The sequence below is a fragment of the Typopeltis vanoorti genome, chromosome 23, assembly GCF_054136105.1.
Source record: "Typopeltis vanoorti isolate ZY-2024b chromosome 23, IOZ_Tvanoo_1.0, whole genome shotgun sequence".
Lineage (NCBI taxonomy): Eukaryota > Metazoa > Arthropoda > Arachnida > Uropygi > Thelyphonidae > Typopeltis > Typopeltis vanoorti.
The window spans coordinates 73,258,067-73,281,359 of NC_143571.1; the positions used below are offsets into that span (position 1 = coordinate 73,258,067).

General features: G+C 36.4%; 1 protein-coding gene across 1 annotated transcript in view; it reads left to right on the plus strand.

Annotated features, from left to right (window-relative positions):
- LOC150093978 (ubiquitin carboxyl-terminal hydrolase 25-like) overlaps window positions 1–23,293 on the plus strand; it is a 551,531-nt gene that overhangs the window by 30,143 nt on the left and 498,095 nt on the right. The window contains exon 2 of the mRNA XM_090413163.1: window positions 20,027–20,240. Within this exon, the coding sequence (XP_090269289.1) occupies window positions 20,202–20,240 (39 nt within the window). The 5' untranslated portion in view covers window positions 20,027–20,201. The remainder of the gene's footprint in view (window positions 1–20,026; window positions 20,241–23,293) is intronic.

Consider the following 23,293-nt stretch of genomic DNA (forward strand, 5'->3'; position numbering starts at 1 on the left):
GGGGATGCACAAGACTGTAAAAATTACAGAGGAATAAAGTTAAAGTTGATGTCCCACACAATGAAAATCCTAGAAAGGGTTCTTGATGGTAGATTGAGGAAGGAGGTGGAGATTGCAAAGGAACAATTTGGCTTCATGCCTGGTAGATCAACAACAGATGCTATCTTTGGGTTACGGCAGATGATGGAAAAGTATCGAGAGAAACAACGGGAGCTACATCTGGCATTTATTGATCTGGAGAAAGCATACGATAGAGTGCCAGGGCAAGAAGTCTGGAGGTGTCTGAGGGAGAAGAAGGTTTTGGAGAAATATGTCAGGTTGTTGCGGGAAATGTACAGAAATGTGAAGACAAGTGTTCGGACCTGTCTGGGACAGACAGAAAGTTTTCAAGTAACAGTTGGCTTGCATCAAGGGTCTGCATTAAGTCCGTTTCTGTTTAATATTGTGATGGAGGTGGTAACAGAGAAGGTGAGAGAAGATACCTTGGACAATGTTGTATGCAGATGACATCTTGCTGTGTGCAGATTCAAGAGAAGAAGCGGGAACTAAACTGGAAAGATGGAGAAAAGTACTGGAAGAGAGAGGTATGAGACTGAGCAGAAGTAAGACAGAGTATATGTGTTGCACTGTGGGCGGCGGCCAGGAGACAGATCTGGAGCTGGAAGGTGAGGGACTTTAGATGCTTAGGTTCAACAGTGGAAGAAGATGGAGGAGCTGAGAAGGAAGTGGGATGCAGGATACAAGCGGGTTGGAGGAACTGGAGAGAGAGAGATGGCTGGAGTGTTATGCGATAAGAGGGTGCCGATCAATCTGAAAGGCAAAATCTATAGGACAGTAGTGAGGCCAGCTATGACATATGCTATAGAAACTGTGACCCTGAGGAAAAATAACATCAGCAGGATGGAAGTAGCAGAGATGAGAATGCTTAGGTGGATGTGCAGTGTGACCAGAAAGGATTGTCTGAGAAATGACTATGTCAGGGGAACAGTGAAAGTTACGAACTTAGGAGCGAAAATACAGGAGGCAAGGTTGAGATGGTTTGGTCATGTGATGAGGAGAGAGGACGAATATGTGGGAAGAAGGGTCATGCAGATGGATGTACAAGGAAGGTGGAAGCGTGGGTGGCCAAAGAAGAGATGGAAGGAGCTGGTAGAAGAGGACTTGAGGATGAAGAACTTGGATGTGGTGACAGCCCAAGACAGGAAGGTGTGGAGGAGACTCATTATAAACAGTGACCCCACTTCAGTGGGAGAAGCTGCAGAAGAAGAAGATCATAATATCATAATAATTATCATATCATATACTAATTTTGACAATTATTATTACATAACACCTCCAAGGAGTCCAAAAACTCATCGACGGAGGCCACCTACTCTACAGATCTCCGTCACTCCACCAGCCGCAACTACCTTCACCATCTACACCAACGCCATCTAATGCCGACTACCACCACCACAGTTAGTATTTTCACAAACAAGCATCCATGTCCACTCTTGGATTCGAACCTGCAGCCTTTTGGCTGGAGAGAGGATATGCTAACCACTTGGCCAACCAGGCTGTTAAAATATTTATAATAATAAATATTTTACTACTATAACTCAGTGGTTAGATCACTGAATAAGAACCGGGGTTCGTGAGTTCACTTCTCACTAGAGGCAAATTTTTTTTTTCATAGAATGGGAGAAGGTTCTTTCCATGGAGGAGTGTGGTTGGTGGAATGCATTACCATGAGTGTGTTGTGAATGTAAACACATTGAATGAGTTTAAAGCACGGTTGGATGATCATTGTGTGCAGTAGCATGTGTTTCCCACACTGAGTCTCTGACTCCATGGAGGTCAGATTAATAATAATAAAAAGCCGTATTCAATTATTTAAAGTAAAGAGCCAATAGGTATCATTTTGGCAATGTAAAACATTATTTAAATTAAGGGGATATTAAATCCCACATTGTTTTAAAACCGAATAAGAAACTCAAAGATCGGAATCAAAGAGTTTCATGCCGAATATAGTAACTATAAACGTATTGGCGACTACTAGCGTAAGCTAAAGCACGTAGTTCAAGTACCTAGTACAAACTAGGGCAACTCGTTGCAAAGGTGGAGAAAGTTCTGATTGCTATTCTTAGTATTTTCCATAATGTAAAACCCATCTCCTAGGAGATGTATGATGTTATACATTACGGTGGGGGTCACTACCCAGATTGGTTTCAATCTTTATTGAGATCTCATCAGTGAGTAGCTAGACCAAAGTATAATATTAAGGGTATAGCGAAAAAAACTTATATACTCTGCTATACGAGTTGTCAAAAAGGTGCACCCATAAAGTACAAACTAGGGCCACGAGTTGCCCTAGTTTGTACTTTATGGGTGCTGTTTCACCATTGAAGAGGAAAACAGTAACTCTCTGCATTTCCTTGACACGCTTGTCACCTGACTACCCAATGGATCTGTATCCTTTCATGTTTACAGATAACCTACCTGTATGAAATAGAAAATATCAGAGTGGATCTCACAGATTTCATAGCCTTAATACACTTCGATTTGTTTTTGTACAGGTGTTCAAATCCAACCTGTAAAACAAATGGATGCCATGCTTATGAAAATGTTTGCATTCGCTAACTTGCCAAATAGGTGGTGGTGGTGGGAGTTGAATTTGCCTTCACTAGACATCTTGTGCTATTTTCATAAATATATTTTTTTTAAAATTCCATTTAATTAGACAAATGTTGGTTACAAATTATGTGTTTTTCAGAAAGGACATTATTCAGTGAGACTTTTTTCAAGTATGCAAAAATCTCTTTTTGTATTTAAGTTTTTTTTTCTTCTTTTTCTTTGTTGTATTTAAATGTTAATAAAATCATATTTGATATTAACTTTGTTACATTTTGTTAATTTCCTGTATGTAGTAAGGGCAAATACTGTTTTGTGTAACTTTTGTGTCAATTTATTGTGTGTGTGTACCAGATTGCAATGTAAAATGCATTTATTACTGTGGGCTATCATAATGGCCCACAGTATTTTTGAAGTGAAAAATACTGATTTTGATCGTCTCGTTGTTTACAGTATCCCTTACTTCTGTAAACTAACTTATTTTAGATAAACTGAATAAACAGTAAAAACCCATCTGAGGGAACATAGAAATTATGTCCATTATCTGGTTTTTGGTTTTGCAGACCATGTCATCTGTAGAGATTGCTGGATCCATTTGAGGGAGAGGGGAAGGAACTCCTTTTTACACAGAAGCAGATAACAAAAAAATCTGAGAGATTATTTTTGAAATCTGCCACAGCACTATTCTCCAAATTTTGGACAATAGTGCTGATTTTGGAGAATATTGTAAATATTCTCCAAATCTTAACAAATATCTTTTATATTAAAAATTCATTAATAAACATTTGGCTGAAATCTGGGAGACTATCATATTTAGACCTTTAGCAAGATTCCACCACCACACCTGAAGAGGATGCCAGTCAAGGCTGTAGTATCCTACCTTTCACACTCAGTCTGTGTTTGCCTTCCAGGGAAGTTGGGAGAGGCTAAAAATACTTAAAATGATATAATATTTTGAAATCTTGATTTATTGACCAACATGTTAGACCTAATTAGTTTTATTAAACTATTTTCAAAAATAATATTTTTCTAAAGAAAAGAAAAATAACATATGTCTATGTACATTAAATCAAAATAAACTTCATTATATTGATTATCTAAACATAGCAGAATTAGTCTTGGTAAATATTCTTGTACTTTTATCAGTTTATTGGGCATATCTATCTCTAAAACCATGTCACTAGTATTTTTCTGAAGAATGTATTTTTTCTTTTTTTTCAATATGATTTTATTATTTGTAAGAGATAGCAACTGGCTGGTGCACCAAGTGGCTTGCAAGGCAGCAGCTTCAAGTATTCTCTGACCATTGTTATCTAAAGGAATTAGCTTTCCCTAGCCGTCATGTTCAAGTGCACATTGTTTTATCAGTGAGCACTATGCATGCTATCTTTAAAATGGAAATGTTAATTACTTTGTACCATGAAAATGTTGGGAAAAAAAATAGCATTAAAAAATAAAAAAATGGACAGGACCCCGGGATAATGGGCATAAATCAGGACAGTCCCGGCCAGACAGGGACATATGGTTACCCTACCTATGAAGAACTTCATAACCTCACTAAGTATTATAATTATTATTATATGGACAACTCCATGAAGTTCTTATACTCATTAGGGATGCCCTAAATATCATACCAAGCACTATCCAACAATTGCATGGTATCTGTTATACTTTGAATTCATTCATAGTCAAGGCACTTACAACAGACTCTGGCAACCTATTCCACTCCTTCCCCACTCTTCAAGTAAAAAAATCCTAGTTCTCACACCCCTGCTAACTACACTCTTGCCTCAATTTCCAAGGGTGGCCCCTAGTTCTCACACCACCAGACCTGTTTAGAAAAATTTTTCAGTATTAATCTTGTAAAACTCTTTAGTAATTTGTATGTCTCAATCATATAACCCATTTTCTGCCTCTCAACCAATTTCTGTAACTCACAAATCTTCAACATGTTCTCGTAAGGTTCATTCCATAGACCTGCCACCATCTTGGTCACTTGCTTCTGGATCTTCTCCTCCCCATCCCCAAGAAATCCAAATGACCAGATCTGTGCACAGTAGTCAAGATGAGGCTCTTACCAAGGCTCTATGAAGAGGTATAATAGCCTGTTTGTCTCTGCTCATCAGGATATTCTTCAGTAATCAAGTAATCTGATGAGCTGCTTTAGCACTTTTGCAATAAGTCCTCTAAACTTTAACTTCCTCTCCACTAACTTCCCAAAATCCCTGGCTGCATCTATTTCCTGGAATACAGGTTCATCTACACAGCTGGTAATCTTTTCACCCCCCCCATGCCACAGTAAACTAACTCACATCTGTTCTCCTTTGTCCATACTGCCAGTCTATTTAAATCATTTTGCAAAATTTTAACATCATCTTTATTGACTATTGCTCTACCAGTTTTGCATCATCAGCAAATAACTGAATAGTTCTCTTGGATCATGTCCTATATTATTCATGTACAAATTAAATAGTAGTCGCCCAAAACAGAGTCCTGCGGTACACCACTAGTCATAGGATTTCTACTGGACTCTACTCCTGAATAAAACTACTGTCTGATATTCTCTTCATCAACCACCCTCTTATCCACTTCACCAACTTTATATATCCAACCTGATGTGCTGCAGTTATTCTGTCAAAAGCCTTTGCAAAGTCCAGCAGTATCACTGTAAACCCAGTACCTTTATCCAGCTTAGCTGTTACTGTATTATAAAACATGAGCAAGTTATTGAGACATGACCTATCCTTCACCAAACCATGTTGCCTTCGCCCATATAGTATCAGATTTCTGCTTATCTATTCTTGGACTTTTCTCTTGATCAACTTCTCCAATACCTTGACTGACTCCTGATGTGCTGATTGGTCGGTAATTTACTACATCACTTTTGCAGTCTCCTTTATGCAATAGAACTATTTTCTCATCTTTCCACCCAATTGAGACTAACCCAGAACCAAGACTTAAACAATGTGGTCAAAAGCACTTGCCAGTTCTCTAGCACCTTCTCATAAAACTCGAGCTGCAAATATACAGAGGTCTGTAATTGGAAACTTCTGCTCTCAAACCACACTATTAGAGGTATTATTTTGCTTTCTTTCCACTCCTTAGGAACTTTCTCCACTGCAAGACTCATTAAATAACAAAGTCAGTGACATGGTTAATTCTTTTTCATGTTCTTTAAAAATACGTGGTGATTTGTCATCCATTTCCACAGCCTTATTAATATCTAACCCAAGTAACACTTGATATACCTCTGATTCTTTCACCTTTAATTCTCCTAATTGTTGCCTCCTGTCTACATGTTGCAAGCATCAGTCACACTACTATGATATACACTGATGAAGTGTTCATTAAATGATTCCACTACGTCATTTGCAATGATTATTCTGCTACCATAACTATTTTTGCACCACTGATGACGACACTGCATGCTGGTTCAAGTAAGGCTTGTATATTGTGGTCCTACCATGGAAACCCATGTTGTGAGCCTCAGTTCTGAGTGTTTTTGTGCAGATTCATGTTCCAGTCAATGTTTGGAACTCCACATGTAAAAACATGTGGAGTTCCAAGTTTTTTTACATGTTATTCTTCATGGCAACCTACAGTCATATTTATTGCTTGTGGTGGATTGCCCACTGCAAGTGCTACTTGCAGTGGACTCTCTGCACTTCCATCTCATTATGGTATCACTGATTGTTGACTTGGGGTGGCCCAATTTTTCAACAATTTGCAGAACAGATAGGCCTGCAACATGGCATCCTATTACAATGCCTCTTTCAAACTCCATCAGTTCTCTTCTCGCAGCCATTTCACCCACACACACACAGTTGCACTGGAGAAATGTTGACTTCTTTCCAAGCAGTGTATCATGTTTTGAGGGAATGTTTCAGGGATTAAAAATAGTATTGACATATCTTTTTAACATGAGTCTTACGTTGGGGTAAGTTCTAAAGAAGTGGAAAGGAGACAAAATTTGATCCATTTCATAAGGGAGGTGATAGGCTAAAGCTTTGAATTATAGGTTGGTTTGTTTATCTGGAGTAAAGCATTACAACAGCAGCATTCTTTTTGATGGACAGCATGGTTTTGCTAAAGGAAGATTGCGTTTTTAACCATTTACTTATAAGTGGCAAGTGCATTGGACAAGGAAGATGTATATGCAGGGGTATATTTAGATTTTGCAAAGGCCTGATAATTAAATTGTAATGGATGGAGTTTGATTAGTAGATTTGTGCCAATACTTTATTTGTAAAGATAAATCATTCTTTGCGAGCAGGAAAAATTGATGATTTAAAGGATATGAAAAGAAAACTAAAAAAAAAAATTACATAATATTGTTACTTCATAATGTGATGACATTTTCTTTCTTAAAGATAGTAGCTGTTTTTACCTACTTTTGCCAAAATAGGCAACTTCAAAAAATCAGCCTTTAGGACACACACAATATATAGACAAAAAATACTAGTGGTGGTGGTAGTAGTGATGAACAGTAGATGGAGTTGGTATAGATGATGGAGATGTTGAATTGTAGAGTAGGTGCCCTCCCTCGATGAGTCTTTGGACTCCTTGGAGGTGTCATGAAATAATAACTATGATACTTTTTCTTAGATGAACACATCATCTATGAAAGTCAGATATAACTGATGTACTTAACACTCATGAGAGGAAGAGACAAATTGACTTTTGTTGTACTTGACCTTCAGGCAGGACAGGAGAATTTATTCAGTGCTTTCTTTCTCTTTTTTTTCATATCCAGTATGTATTGGACCATACTACACAAGTGCAAGCAAAACAAAGTAAATTTGTATTGTAGCACAAAAAGACAGCACAAAAACAATCAATGTATACTATGTTTAGTGAAAAATTGAGTAATTAGAGTATTTAGTGTAATTAGAAACAACTGGAATGAACATACTACATAGTTGCAAGCCAAACAAAGTAAAAGTTTTATTGCAGCATTAAAATAACTTGAGGCATAGCTTGCTCGAGAGACAGAGCCTGGCATAAAAGTAATTTAAAATTCTAAAAATAGTTACAACAAATATCTTAACAGTAGACAGTAAAAATTTAAACACTAGATAAATGTAAAAAAATTACTGAATATTACAAATTTTTAAACGTACAACATCCATGTCGCACATCATTGTTTAATAATGGTGCCAGTACACTATACCATTGCATTCCAAAAAAAAAATCAGCTAATGCCTTTAATTCCTATATCGGGAGTAGGCGAGGCCGCTTTAGCCTTATATAACTTTTGGAGACTGAGTGGGCAGTTCATTCTCCATTGGTAGCCAATCAGGGATAGCTGGCCCAAGGCTATCACTAATTGAGCAGCACGCAGTGAAGAGACTGCTCAGCAAGTGCTGCCATCTCGTAGTCCCTAATCCTACCATAATATTTTTAATGTCTGAAATAGTGTGGGTTCTTAGGTTGCTTTTCTTGAGTTTACAGGATGAGAAACCTGAGTTTCTTGGAGAAAATACCCTCTTGCCCGTGTCATAGGTCGACTAACTTGGGAACTGGTTGAAAAAAAAAGCTTAGAAAAATTTCCTCTAGTCGCTGACTAGATTTGAAACCAAGTCTTTTTCATGCGGTCAAGTGCAGTGGTGTGCAAACACCACATCCACTGAGCTACACAGTAGCATACCATCCCCCCCCCCCCCAAAAAAAAAGATTAGTGCACTGGGTTACAGATTGGTTGCCTGATATGTATCAGCAAGTTATGTATGGGGGAGCAGTATCCCAGAAGCGAAGAAAGTCAGTAGTAGTGTGCTCTTATTTGAAACTGTTATATATGAATGATATTGGCAAAGGTTTAAATGGTGATATACAATTGTTTGCAGATGATGCAAAGCATAGTTGGGGAGAATCATGAGTAGAACAGATGTGGTTTTGCAAGATTTGAATAGACTGGGTGAATGGGCAAGCGAGTGGAGTTGCAAAGAGTAGCATTTAAAATTCATGGAGCAAAGATCAAATGTAGAGTATTCAGTTGGGGATATCTTCAAAGAGTTGGAGAAGATGAGGACTCTGGAGTTATGGTGGATAAGGATTTAAAATTTCAGTGACACATTGTTGCTAAAATTGTGAGGATAGCACAGCAAATTATGGCAAGGAGAAGGACACTGATGTGTAGATATTAGGATTCCATTATATAAGGCTTGATCAGATGCATAAGGATTACTGTGTGCAGATTTGCAGAACTTGTACAAATGCACAAGTCCTACCTTTCTTACAAAAGGCGTCACAGAGGATGTAATGAGTGAAGTCGAGATGAGATGTTGCAGAGGATGCCAGTTGTATTTCACCTCAGGTTTGGATGTCTGTAGGTGGTGCACATTATTAATATTAGAATTGCAGCCTCAGATGTTGGTAAAGTCAATTTAGAAGTTATTTATTTTATTTTTTTATGTTACTCCCACACCCACAAGAGGCAGCAGGACCTATAGCAAATAAATGCCATGTGTTGGCAAGGATCATGAGCACATAATCTGTTGACATTCTTCCTGAACAGTTGGAGGCTGTTCCACAGAACTGAATTAATATTAATAGTTATTAATGCCTCGTAATTTGACAAATTTTTCTTTTGAGCAGGTTTAACTATATTTCGTGTTAAAACTGAAATGTAAAAACGAATACTACTTTACTGATTAATAATACCTAATACACAACTCACTGCAGTAAACACCCGTGACAAAGCCACTCACTGACTATATAGTACTGAGCAAAAGGTGACTGGGAAAAGCAGGCCTGGTGAGTACGGTTTGACAGCATAGGGATGCTGAACAGCCATTGCCCCAGTTCCTGTAGAACTTGCAGAAATGGGAAGCACAATGGATAGTCCTGAACACTGGCTATGGGAACATCCAGAAGAGAGACAATAAAGAATCTAATCTTCTTTGAGAGAGTGACTGAAGAGTCTGTAAGACAGGTGTCATTAATCATCTGAACTGCTCTTTTCTAAATATTGGTCTGGTTCCTACTCTCACTACCATAATTCACTACTTGCTTCTCCATTCACAAGCTTTTCTCTGATTTCTCGCTTTTTTTTTTTTTTTTTTGTATCATATCTTATTTCCTCTGATTTATTTACTACAGTTATTTCTCTCCCTTTTAGCAATAGTCACTCCTGATGACTCAGATCAAAACCGTTTAAATGCAATCTGTCCCTCTTGTACAGTTCTATCCATCTCTCAGATTTATCCCACATGTTCATAGAATGTACTCTTTTCTTCTCACATCTCTGCTGGCATTTGAGATATTCACTTGTGTCAACTCACCACTGTCATACTTAGGCATTACACTGACCTACCTTTCTTACCATGTTATCTTTTGCTCTCCTCACCAGTCGATATCCATTCTAACCATTTTTCTTGTTCCCAACTAGATTATTTGTTCTTACCAACTCTTTTGCTTCTTCTCAATCACCATACCTGTAATGATTGAATCTCCATACATGGCTGGTCTGGAATCATTTGGCATCTTGGAATACCTCTTTCTTTCTGTTCTTCCTTACCCTTCCATGCATCTTATCTATAATTCTCATTTCACTTCACATACAGCCTCATCTTCACCAACTCTGCTTTCCACATATTCGTCATTTCTTGCCTGATCTTTGCCAACTGCTTTCATGTCTTGAATCACTTTTTCACTGCCATTTGCTCTTGTCATCAGTTGCACTCTTTGTCACCGCCATTCATCCCACCACTTGCCAATGGTCTCTCTTGCTTCTGCACCTAAACTCGTTGTCTCATTCTCCTTTTTGTTCATTAACACACCTTCAAAATATTCAAAGAAGCATAATAGACCATAAACATGTCACACTTCTGCATACCCATACTCACTCACTTCTATTATTCAACCTTTTCACATAGATATCTTCAATATCTCCAATACATATGGCATGTCACAGTACCATTCTTGGAAAATACACACCATTCATGTTATTCATTTTTTGCACTTCACTTTTTTTTTGTCCATAATCAGTTAATGCACATAGAAACATATAGAGTTAATATGACAAGGGGGTTAATTTCAAAAGTTCTGCACACTGTGTCTGTGTGGACAGCTGGAATGATGTTATAGTGCCGTAGCAACAGAAGACAACAAAATTCTTAACAACCGTGGACCTGGGATATGGTGTGTGTCGTGTTGCAGAACGTGACAGCAACAACTAGCATCATTGTTGGGTTATATATATATATATATTTTTTTTTTTTTAAATAAACTTTTAAAAAACTTGTGTATTAACTACAGCAATGCAGTCTTTTTTATTTTTTATTTAAAAATTTTTATTTTTATTTTTTTAAATTTAATTCTTTGTAGCGTGTTTGTCATGGTCTTCTATACTTGGCTGATCATAATGGTGGTGGCACATATATTATGTTTGACCATAATATGACAAATTGTAACTTTGAAACAACAATTGTAATTTTGAAACAATAAACTTTAATAATGAGATACTCTTGGATCCTATATCAATAGAAGAGTTAGAAACTACTCTAACAAGTTGTATAAACCATAAAACACCAGGTGAAGATGGGTTAAATACTGAATTAATCAAATATGCAGGCCCAAACCTCAAAATTAATTTTCTTAAACTAAAATAAAAATATGGAATGGTGAACCACCACCAAAAGATTGCAAAAGGCAATAGTTATTCCTATACACAAGAAGGGTGATATCAATAACTGGTTCTCTTCCCTAAGGGAAGAGAACCAATAAGAAGTAAAATCTGTTTAGACAATACAATCATTGAACAAGTCAACTCTTTCAAATACCTTGGATATCACCTAACCCACAGAGAAAAAGACATAGAAATGAATATTACAAATTTCAATAGAGCTTTACATATTACAAATCAAGTTACAAAAAAATACTTGGATTAGATTATAAATTAATGATTATAAAACATTAGCAAGACCAGTGCTGACTTATGGAAGTGAGGCATGGACAATCAAAAAAGGAGATGAGAGAAGAATTACTGCAGCAGAAATGAGATTTATGAGGAGAACCACAGGGATACACCTTGTTAGATCATAAAAGAAAAAGAAATCATGGAAGAAATGAATGAACAACCAATAATAGAATATATCCACAACTATAGATGGCAACAGCACATTGGAAGAATGGACAATAGTAGAATCACCAAACAAATCCTTGAATACAAACCTGCGGGGAAGATATCAGTTGGAAGACAATATAAAAGATGGAATGAGACCGTAATTGGCCCCAAGGCCTAATACAAGATAGGAAGATGATGACAAATTGTACAAAAAAGAATTCTTGGTTAGCTAAGTAGTTAGCATATCCACTTTCCAACCAACAGGCTGCAAGTTCAAATCCTGCTGCGGGCATGGAAACTTGTATCTTTAGGTGGGAGATGAATTTCATTGCCCATGTAAAGACCACTTTGCTTATTGGAGACCTGAAATGGATTGAAAAAGGAGCAGGGTTTCTAGACATATAAAAAAAATAATAATAAAAAAATATATATATATATAAAATTGATAAAAATAAAAGATCCCTACCCCATCCACTGTACTAATGTACTTATAGATTTACAAAAGAAAAAACTTTCAGGGGGAAGAACCATAAAAAAAAAAAAAAATTCTAATATACACCTAAACCTGTTTTTATGCGAATTTTTTTTTTTACGCAAATTGGGATATCAAAAATAATTTTTTTTTTAATGTGATTTTTATTCATAAGTTGAGAAAAAATCTGTAATTCAAGAAAATTCTGAGAATTTTCTAGAATTGCATTCTCGTTTCAATTAAGAAAATTCTAAATTTGTACCAGTTTCATTTATTGGGAATTCCCCGAATTACATAACTGACTGTGCATAAAAAAGCAGTTCTTGGCAGTTTGAATTTGATGTTTGAGTAGACAACACAGTTACCGCATTTTTTGCATTGCATTTTTTAAGTGAAATCAAAATAAAAATCGTGTTATAAAATTAATAATTTTGCCAAGAAATAATAAATGGTAAGCTATATGTAATTTTCAAACTTTCATTTCATTAACCGAAGATTTTAATCCAGCCTTCACATGATGTTGCCGATAACCAAAAAAAAAAAGGAAAGCCATTTATATCCTTGGATATAAAAATTCAAATTTTAGATCGTTTTCAAACTGGAGAAGGTGTGATGGCTGTGGGTAAGCATTTTGGAGTCTGTGAATCAACTGTTAGATCTATAAAGAAAAATGAAGAGGCTATTAGAAAAGCGGTATGTTCTGGTAGAAAATCGACTGTGAAATTATCATCATACACAAGAGATGTTCTAGAAATGGCTGAAAAAGCTTTAGTGATGTGGATAGAAGATAATGTGCAAAAAAGAATGCCAGTTGATGGAAATTCCATCAAGCAATCAGCATTGAGATTTTATGAACAGATTAAAAAACTGCAGCCAGATACTTCATCTCAATCGAGGAAAAAATATGAATTTCATGCAAGCTGGCTGGCTAAGTTTATTAAAAGACATGCTCTTCATAATATAAAAATTAAAGGTGAAACGGCTTCTGCTGATGAAACAGCTGCTGAAGCATTTCCACAAAAACTTGCTAAAATAATTGAAGATGGAGGTTACACTCGTGAACAAGTTTGGAATATGGATGAAACCGGCCTTTTCTGGAAAAAAATGCCAAACAGAACTTAAGTATCAAAAATGCAAACAACTGTTGGTGGGTTCAAAGCAGCAAAGGATCGCATAACACCCCTATTTTGTTCGAACGGATGTTATAACCACTGCATATAAATTGATCATTAAGACCACGGCCAATGAAAGGCATAGATTTTCCATTGCCAATTCATTGGATGGCCAACAAAAAAAGCTTGGGTGATCAAGCTTTTTTTGTTGGCCATCCAACACTGATATTTTCACTGAGTGGTTCCACAAACATTTTGTGCCAGAAGTTAGACGCTATTTGAAAGACAAGGGTCTCGAATTTAAAGTACTTTTGCACCTGGTCATCCTGCCATAGAACATCTAAATGTGCAATTTTTTTTTCTGATGCCCAATACCACATCATTGCTACAACCTCTAGATCAGGGTATAATTGCGACTTTTAAAACATTATGTCAGACGAACATTTCAGTATGTTTTGAACAAGCTAAATGATGATGAAACACTGTCAGTTATGGATTTGTGGAAAAAAAATTTCAATTATGGATTGTAGTGATCAGGTTCGATTATCGTTATCTGAATTGAGACCAGAAACTATGAATGCATGCTGGAAAGCTATTTGGCCTGCATGTGTTAAAGAGAATGCTCCTGTTCCCTTCAATCATACTGCAGAATTCCCAAATATAATAAGTTTGGCATGTGAAATTCGGCAGATATCGAAGAATTGTTAATTGATAAACCTCTTAGTGAAGATTGTTTCTGAGACTCCTGAAAGCGAAAAAGTTAATGATAATGATCAAGATAATCCTACTTTTACTGCTGATATTATTAAAGGTGGTCTTAAACTGACCAGTAATTTAGGCAATTATTTTGCCCAACATGATCCAAATGAAGAACGTGCTGGGAAGTTTTCACGTGAGCTTAAGTTGTTAATGTCTTCATACAGAGAATTATATCGCGACTTATCTAAAGCATCAACACAACGATTAATAACTGAGTTCATGCCTAAAACTACTGAAACAACCAGTGATACTTTTGTTCAAGACATGACAAGAAGAATTCCACAAGTTGAGGCAAAAGTCGATGACGATAATACCATATCTAGTAGTTCTAGTGATATTATAGTCTCACGAAAACGAAAGCTTTTGCGTTTATTTTCAGAAACTGATAGTGAATAACATAATTTTTTTTATAGATCCTTAGCAAACAACTGAAATGAATATGTTTTTTTTAAAGTTATTAAAATTCATTATATGTATGTGTGTTCTCCATGAAATGTAAATAAAAATCTTATGATCCTAACGAATTTAATGTTTGTTTTTTTTCATTATTTTGCTTATATTTCAGGTTTGGAACCAATCTTCACTTTTTCTATGAAGTCAGTAGTTCTTTTTACACGAATTCTATTTACGCGTAATTTTTAGGAACATATCTATCGCGTAAAAAGAGGTTTAGGTGTACTTGTAACTGAGAGAGAAGGAAGATAGTCTTTAGGAGAGTAGAGATAAGATCAACCAACTTGATATTGAGTTTGAAGGCAATAAAGAAGGTTATATTTCATCAGTTTTTTTAAATTTTTTTTATCAGAACTACCTTGGATATATTATTATTATTTATACGTGTACGCCATGGAGTCAAGACTAATCGCTGGAGACCCACACTGTCCATTAACACAATTGTCATACCTCTCCTTAAACTTATTCGTCGGAGTGCTTACAACCACCTCTGGCAATCCATTTAACTCGTTCACCACTCTCCAAGTAAAGAACCTAGTCTATACACTCTTAGACAACTTCCAGGTGTGACCAGTTGTTTTTCTCTTACTCCCCATTTATTGAAAAATTTCTTTTGTGTCAGTCTTATAGTAACTATCTTACTATAAGATAACTTTAGTAACTTATAAATTTCTATTCTATCCCCTCTCTTCCTCAGCTAAACTCTGCAACCCACGCACATCTTCAATGTATCCTCATAGGGAACATTCGACAAACTTGTCACAAGCTTGGTCACTCATCTCCGAATCCTCTCCACTAAATGCAGGTGACCAAATCTGTGCACAATATTCAACATGTAGCCAAATCATAGTCTTATAAAAAGGGATAATAACCTCCCTATCTTTACTTGTCATTGTGTTTTTCAACATCTAAGTAATCTTTTGAGCTATTTTGCCAACACTTGCAATATGTCCACTGAATTTCAAATCTGTCCACCATCATCCTCAGATTCCTAGCCTCATCAATTTCCTGTAATCTAATACCATCAGTATGATATAAGTATGTAACCCTTTCATTGCAAAGTGCATTACCTTACATTTTAAGACATTAAATTGACAACTGTTGTCCTTTGCTCACACTTCCAATTTATTTAAGTCATCCTGCAAGATATCTATATCATCTTTATTAACTGTTGCCCTTCCCAGTTTTGAAGTATCAGCAAACTGAATATCTTCTCCCTAATCTTCTGCTGTTTCATTAATGTACATATTATAGAGTAATGGTCCTAGTACAGAGCCCTGGGGCACTCCACTAGTCGCCCTCATTTGCCTTGATTTCACTCCACCATACACCATTCTGTGATGTCTGTCTTATCAGCCCCCTCCCCCCCATCCATCCCACCAACCTCATATCCAATGCTATTTGCTCCAACTTATGTAACAATTTTTCATTCTGTCAAGTCCAATAGTATCATAGTGTAGCCATTTCCTTTATCCAATTCTGCTGGAACCTTATTATAAAATGTGAATAAATTACTGAGGCAGGACTTCTCTTTAAAAAAAGCCATGCTGCTCCCTATACAGTATCATATTCCTATCTACCCATTCCTAAATTTTACTTTTAACCAACTTTTCCAATACCTGAACTACCACTCCAGAGATATTAATTGATCTGTAATTTGCTACTTCTGTCTTGGAGCCACCTTTATGTAATGGAACTATCTTTCTTCTTTCCACTCCCTTGGAACCTTGCCAGAGTTGATTAAATTAAACAGTTCACTTGCACATACCATACAGACCCACTGCTGTATTCATATTGATATTTTTCAACATACTGAGTAACTCCAGTTCTTCTATCTCAATTCTCACATCAGTGTCTGTCACATCAGTAACCGCAGTGTCACCAACTGGATTATAAATCCTTGCAAAGTGATCACTTAGTAACTGAACTATTTCTTCTGCTTCTATCACTTTCCTACCCTCAGCACTGAGTAAAGTTATCTTTCCATAATCATTCTTTCTCTTACTTGCTACGTAGCGAAGAAATTCTTGGATTTACATTGTCCTGTTAAGCTAATTTTCCCTTAAAATCTGATTTAGCCTTCCATACCATACTTATTAACCTTCTTGCTTTGGCTTTATATTTCTCATGAGCATGCTGATCACCTTTTTGCTTATATTCCTTCTACAATGCTTTCTTTTTTTGCAGCTCCTGCTTAATATCCTCTTAATCCTTACTCAGTTTATCCTCCTGCCCCTGGGTATGCAGTCTGATTCTGTCTCTTTCAAACAATCCATGTCCACTTCCCATGCACTAATGACATTCATTCCATGTAGCTTCTTATATCGTGACACTGCTCCAAGTTGTCTTGTACGTTTGTCACAATCGGCAGCTTTGTAGTTCCACGTAAATCCTTTCTTGACTGAAAATTCCACATGTTGTGAGCAACCCTCACAGAACAAGACCGCATGGTTACTATCCCCAGTTAGAGATAGAGTTGCTACTAGATAGATCTTCTGATGCTGCTACCAGATCCAACACTCAAACCCCTGATCCTCTCTATAACATGCTGTTTCAGGTAATTATCCCTTAATAACCATAAAAATTACATTTCCATTTTGCCATATGCCCTTTCCTCCTTTCTATCTCTATCTCTCCATAGTTGAAGTCTCCCATGATAATTGCTTGGCCTGCACTCATTCTGCTAATCTGCCAATGCTTATCATCAACATCTTCTGGACTGCTAGGTCTATTAACAACAACCAACAATATATTTTGTCCTATTGCCATCTATCTCACACCATTCAGTCTCAAATGAATTTCCCCTCAGATCTGCAGTCTTCCTTAACTTCTATTTTTGTTGGTTGAAGCTCTTCAGTTATCATTAATAATAATACCCCTACTTTATTTCCTCTGTCTTTTCCGAAAATACAATATCTGTTACATTCCATCCCAGTAACTACATCATTCTCTGACAACCAGGTTTCACTGATGTCAATAACTTTTGACCATGTCTGGATGACCAATGCCAAAAAACTCCTCTCTTTTATTCCTGATATTTCGAGCATTCGTGTACATACATTTCAACACCCCTTTGGGCCTCCAGTTATCCTTACATAATACCATTACGAGCCCTTCAGATTCAAAACTTGGGAAACTGTACCCATCTCTTCACAATCATTCCTCCACTCATCCTTATCTATCCTAGAGGTGGCTATTTCCTCACAGTCAGTCCTGCCCTCCCACTCATTTGTCCCAGGGGTTGCTAGACACCTGCTTGATTCCCCCCACCCCCCCCTCTGATTTCTCTAGTTTCCCTGGTTTTGCACTTCAGACCAGTGAAGTACTTTCGTTCATCAAATTCACTCCACACTTCTATAAACCGCACACCATTCCTCGTACATGATCTTCTCATTGGCAATCAAAGCCCTTCTCAGTTCTGTCCTGTCATACTGTGAGGCAGCAGTCTCACAATCTTTAGTTTTTTACTCTTCATTTTTGCTTCTTCCAATAACTTTTCCTATATATTTCATATATAAGGAATAGTAATATCATTAATATAATCTGTATGTTGAGAGGGATGTGAGATTAGGGAAAATAATTTTTTTTTAGAATTGTAGGTATTAGATAAAGTGTGATGAATAAGGTTAAGTTCATTTGTGAGGGAACTTGATTTGAATAGAGATTGATTGCTCTGTTAATTACAGGGTGTTCGGGATAAATTTGACATATTTATAATTAATTATATTTTTCCGTAAGTTACATGTATTAACACACACTTCTCTTCATTTAAAAGTTTGGACCCTTCTTCATTCATATACAAGATGTCAGAAAGGATGGATAGCTGGAACCCACCTGAATCATGGAAGAGAATAACTTGTATCATGATGATTCGTGCCCGCCATCAAAATAAGGATATTACGACTGCTGCCCAATGCTCCCTGAATACAGTAAAAACAATCAGGCATGAACTAGAGACTTGCAATGGTGACTACGAGGATGTAGCAAGAAGAAAGATCCCTAGCAGACGATCTGATTGCGTTCGTACAGCAGAATTCCTCGCAAATGTGCAGGAACAGGTGTTGAAGAACCCTGGCATTGGAATTCGGCTTTGTTCGTGGAGTTGCTAACTGTAGTCAAGCCCTGGATAACAAGGGTAGGCAATGGTAGGCCGTATGTATGGCAGCAGGATTCGGCCCCTTGCCACACCTCTGGGAAAAGTCAAAAATGGTTGTCTGAAAATTTCTACGACTTCACCAGTCCAAATGTTTGGCCTCCAAACTCCCCAGACCTTAACCCCATGGATTATTTTGTATGGGGCGCAGTTGAAAAAGACACCAATCGCACTTCCAGTAATACAAAAGCCCAGTTAATGGATAAAATTAAAACAGTTTTTGCGGCCCTTCCCAGGGAGACTGTAGCATCAGCTTGTTCGAGGTTCCGAAGCAGAATTGAAGCTGTGATCGATGCTAATGGTGGTTATTTTGAGTAAATCTTGTTGATAGTATTGTAATTAACTCTGCCTGTAATGTTTTTTTGTCAATTCATTAAATTTAATAGATACAAAGAAGATTTTCTTTTTCCTTACGAAACTGTCAAATTTATCCCGAACACCCTGTATAGTTTTTATAATAGCATACTGTTCAGAGGGATGGGAAAGTTTAATGTATCTTCTCTTGTATGTTGGTTTTCTATGAACAGAAAATGGAGTTCTGTTAGGGTGACATTGGATTAAAGCATGTAGCCTGACTATTGTTAGTTTCTTTATAGTGACCTGAATTCTGAATGCTGGTTGTTGACGTGTTGGAGGAAAGAATATAATCTATCTGAGCCATGTAGCCAAATGCAGAAAACACGGCATATCTTAGCCAGATACTGGTGGTAGAATCATGAGCATGTTTTTCAAAATGTTGCTTATAGAAATTGGCTGAGGGGGAGAGAACTCATGGAAGTACTTTCTGTATATTCTCCCATCAAGAAAAGTAACCAGAATGGATAGGAAAAGAGGACGCCTGTGATGTCTTGGGGTGGTGGTGGTTAATAGATGCATTACTAATTAATGATGAGTCATAGGATTTTGGTCAATCAGGTCTTGCAGACCATGACTTAGAAACTCTGTACAGATTCAAATGGGAGAGAGGAGAAAACCTTAGAAACATGAAAGACTTTTTTCCCCCACAGGAATCAGTAGTGGATTTTAAAAAACATCTTAATCTGAATATGGTGGTCATATTCAGATGTGAGATTGAAAGATTATTATGTTATGATTATTTCATATATTCATTCTATGTACTGTTTTCATTCTATAATAAAAGAAAAAAAGATACTTCATCCAGCACTTTAAAGCATAACTACATGAAAAGATCATCACATTCTTTTAGTAATTTACGTTTACTTTTAAATTACTTTTAGTAATTTTATGCATATTGAAATAGATGAAATCTTAGATTTATTTTTAAGTCAGAGACATTTTTCATATATTATTCTTCTTCTGTTATTATAAATGTTCTATATATTTTTTTCCCTTCAAGGACTGATGTTTCTTGAGTAAATTTGTAATATTTTTTCTACTTGCAGGTTACTTTCTGAAGTTGAAATTCCAAGAAATTTTAGAGAATGTCCATAACTGAATTTGTTCAGTATTGTACAAGCTGTACATTTTGTTTTTAGTTGCAAAGATGTGTTATATTTTTATATAAAATTTGTACCAAAGGTACTCTTCTTTATATTCTTCTGTGTGAATGGAATTAAGATGACTGTTGAGCAGTCTCCTCTGGAGAGGTGTCACCAGGTTTGTATTTTAAAGTAATTATTTTAACTGCTTTTAACTCTCATAAGTTAGAAACACTTTAGCACCTCCAGATCTGAGATTTTCTAGCCATTTTTTTTAGTAATTTACATTTACTTTTAAATTACTTTTAGTAATTTATTACTTTGGAAAAGCTATGTAATGAAATATGGAGATCAGGGTATTCCCCCGAAGAATGGAAAAATCAGTCTTGGTTGTTCTTCATAAGAAAGGCAGTGCTTTAGAATGCACCAATTACAAAACTATTGCATGAATGAGTCATCTTGGAAAAGTGCTAATGAAAATACTAACAGAACGCCTGAAGGGTCATATGGAGGCACATCTTCCTGATGAGCAAGCCGGATTTCGAAAAGATAGAAGTACAGTGCAACAAATACTCGCACTAAGACTAACAGCAGAGAAAGCTTGAAGAAAGAACAAAAAGATATACTGCTGTTTCATGGACTTCCAAAAAGCATTTGATAATATTGACCAAAATATAACATGGGCTGTCTGTCTTGGAATCCTATGGTGTGGACAATAAATTGATCTGCCTGCTGAAAGATATAAACAGCCAAGCACAAGCAAAAATCAGGATAGCAGGTGTGACTGGAGATTGGTTTGGCACAAGACAAGGTGACCCAATATCACCAGTCATCTTCATCACACATTTGGGGAGAACACTAGATAAAATTAAAGAAGAAGGTGGAGGCATTTCAATAAATGGCTCTGCTCTGCAGATGACATTGTCCTGATTGAAGAAGACACAGCAAGGCTGGAACAGACATTGCAAACACTATACACAGAAGGAAAAAGATATGGACTAAATCAACTTTGATAAAACTAAAACAGTGATATTTGTACAACAGGAGTTACTGAACAGAGTTACCATAGACAGATTTCAACTGGAAAATGTGGAACACTTCACATATCTTGGATGCTACATGATGTATGACTTGGATCCCAAAAAAGAGATAAAAATTAGAATAGCTAGAGCAACAACTATTTTAAAAGCCATGGACAAAATATAGAAGAGCTGAGCTATAAAGATGCAAACTAAACTGCGCATTGTAGAAACCTGTATCTTCAACAGCATGCTCTATGGATGTGAGGCCTGGGTACTCCTGAGAGAATTTGAAAGCAGGATATTAGCATTTGAGAGTAAATGCTATAGAAAGAGAAAGATCTTGAGAATAAGCTAGATCCAGAAAGTGAACAATGAGGAAATCTACAGATGAATACAACCAAAAGAAAACCTGATCCAGAAAATAATCAGAAGGAAACTACGTCTCTTTGGCAATATATGTAGAATGAACGATGAGAGGAAAATAAAAATGCTGCTGTTTGGAATGATTGAAGGAAAGAACAAAAAAGAAGACCAAACAGAGAATGGGGCAATGACATTGTCAAATGGTGTGGAAACTCTGTACACAAACTGAGTCATCTTGCACAAAATAGAATGCAATGGAAGAATCATATCAAGATGGCATCAGACACCTATGGGCATTGGCCCCATGGTTGTTAATGATGATGATATATATATATATATATATATAATTTTTTAAAATGAATAATGAACATAAATTACATTGAAAAATAAAGTTCCAAAAAAAAAAAAAAAAACAGAGTACAATATAATTTTGAATATTTTTCAGATTTAACGAATGCTTTCTTAGCTTTTTTCTTTTTTTCTGTGCTAATATGCTAATCATTGCTTGATAATTGATCTGATAAGGATGCATAGCAAAAGCAGTACAATCAGTGCCTAAGAAACATTTCTCTCCCTCCCTCCTTCCCTGTTATATGAATGTGACTGATGAAGGTGTGTGTGTTAACTAGTGCTGTATGGACATCAAGAATTTTTCCTCCTGGATATTAATTATTCTCTAGACTGTTGTGGAGAATTCACAAAAGCTAATGGCTAATAGACAGATTATCAGTTTTATAAGGTAAGCGCGTTGATCATCTGTTTCCTTCCATAAGGGATGCTGTGATATGAACATTATTCCTGTGTTTGATTTCATTTCAAGAGATTATTAAAAGTCACCAGCAGCTCTTCAGATATATACTTGTGCCAGCCATGCTTGAGTGCTGTTTCTGAACCTACTTATGTGAAGCTAAAAAAGAATTAGCAGCTAATATACAATCAATTTCTGATCTAAAACAAGTCATTTCTTCTATTCCAAACAAGCAGAAGTTTTTGCCTTGCCAAGTGGGTGGCAAACATCTTTGGATGCCCATTGACATGTCAGAAAAACCTTCTTGCTAAAGGACACGATTTTGCTACTGTTCCAACAAAAACAACAAAAAAAAAAAAAAAAATTTTTTTTTGTAACATGAATTACCTAAACTAGCTTTATCTACAACTAAATTTTTGAGGCTTTTCTTTACTTAAATTTATTTATTTTGTGTGCAAACTACATTTAAAGAAATAGACATTAAAAGAATTGGGATTTAAGCATCCATTAAAAGACAAAAATGCCGCTTGCATAAAATATCACGCAAAAACATAAAATGTCAAATTTCACTCATCCAGTGACTAATATACTTTAAAGCTGTTTCGTTACACTGCATTAAATCTTCTCAGGTACATATATTATTAATGTCTATTAGGCAGGCATTGCAGAAGATGATCCATGGTTTGTGTTTCACCACATGAGCAGCTGTCATTGTGTGTGTAGCCCTATGTGGCCATATTCTGCTTTGATCTGCCCATTCCAGAATGAAGTCTATTCAATGTCTTCCATCTTTGCCAGTCTAGATGTAAGCTGGAAAGAAGGGATTCGTTTAAATTCAGAGCCTCTGGAGATTGTTCTTGCCACATTGTTGACCTTGTAGTTTTTATGGAATCAACCAACATTCCACTGAGTGAATAAAACTTTTCCTTATCTTAGCCTCCTGTGTACTGCAACACGCCCATACAAAGGATGCCGTTCGTCGTTTAGTTGTTGTTTCTGCTCATATCTACTCTGTGTAGTCCTGATGTGAGGAGGTGCAATACCAGACAGTGAGTATAGATGATCAATGTTTGTAGGCTTAAGGCAGCTGGTAATGTG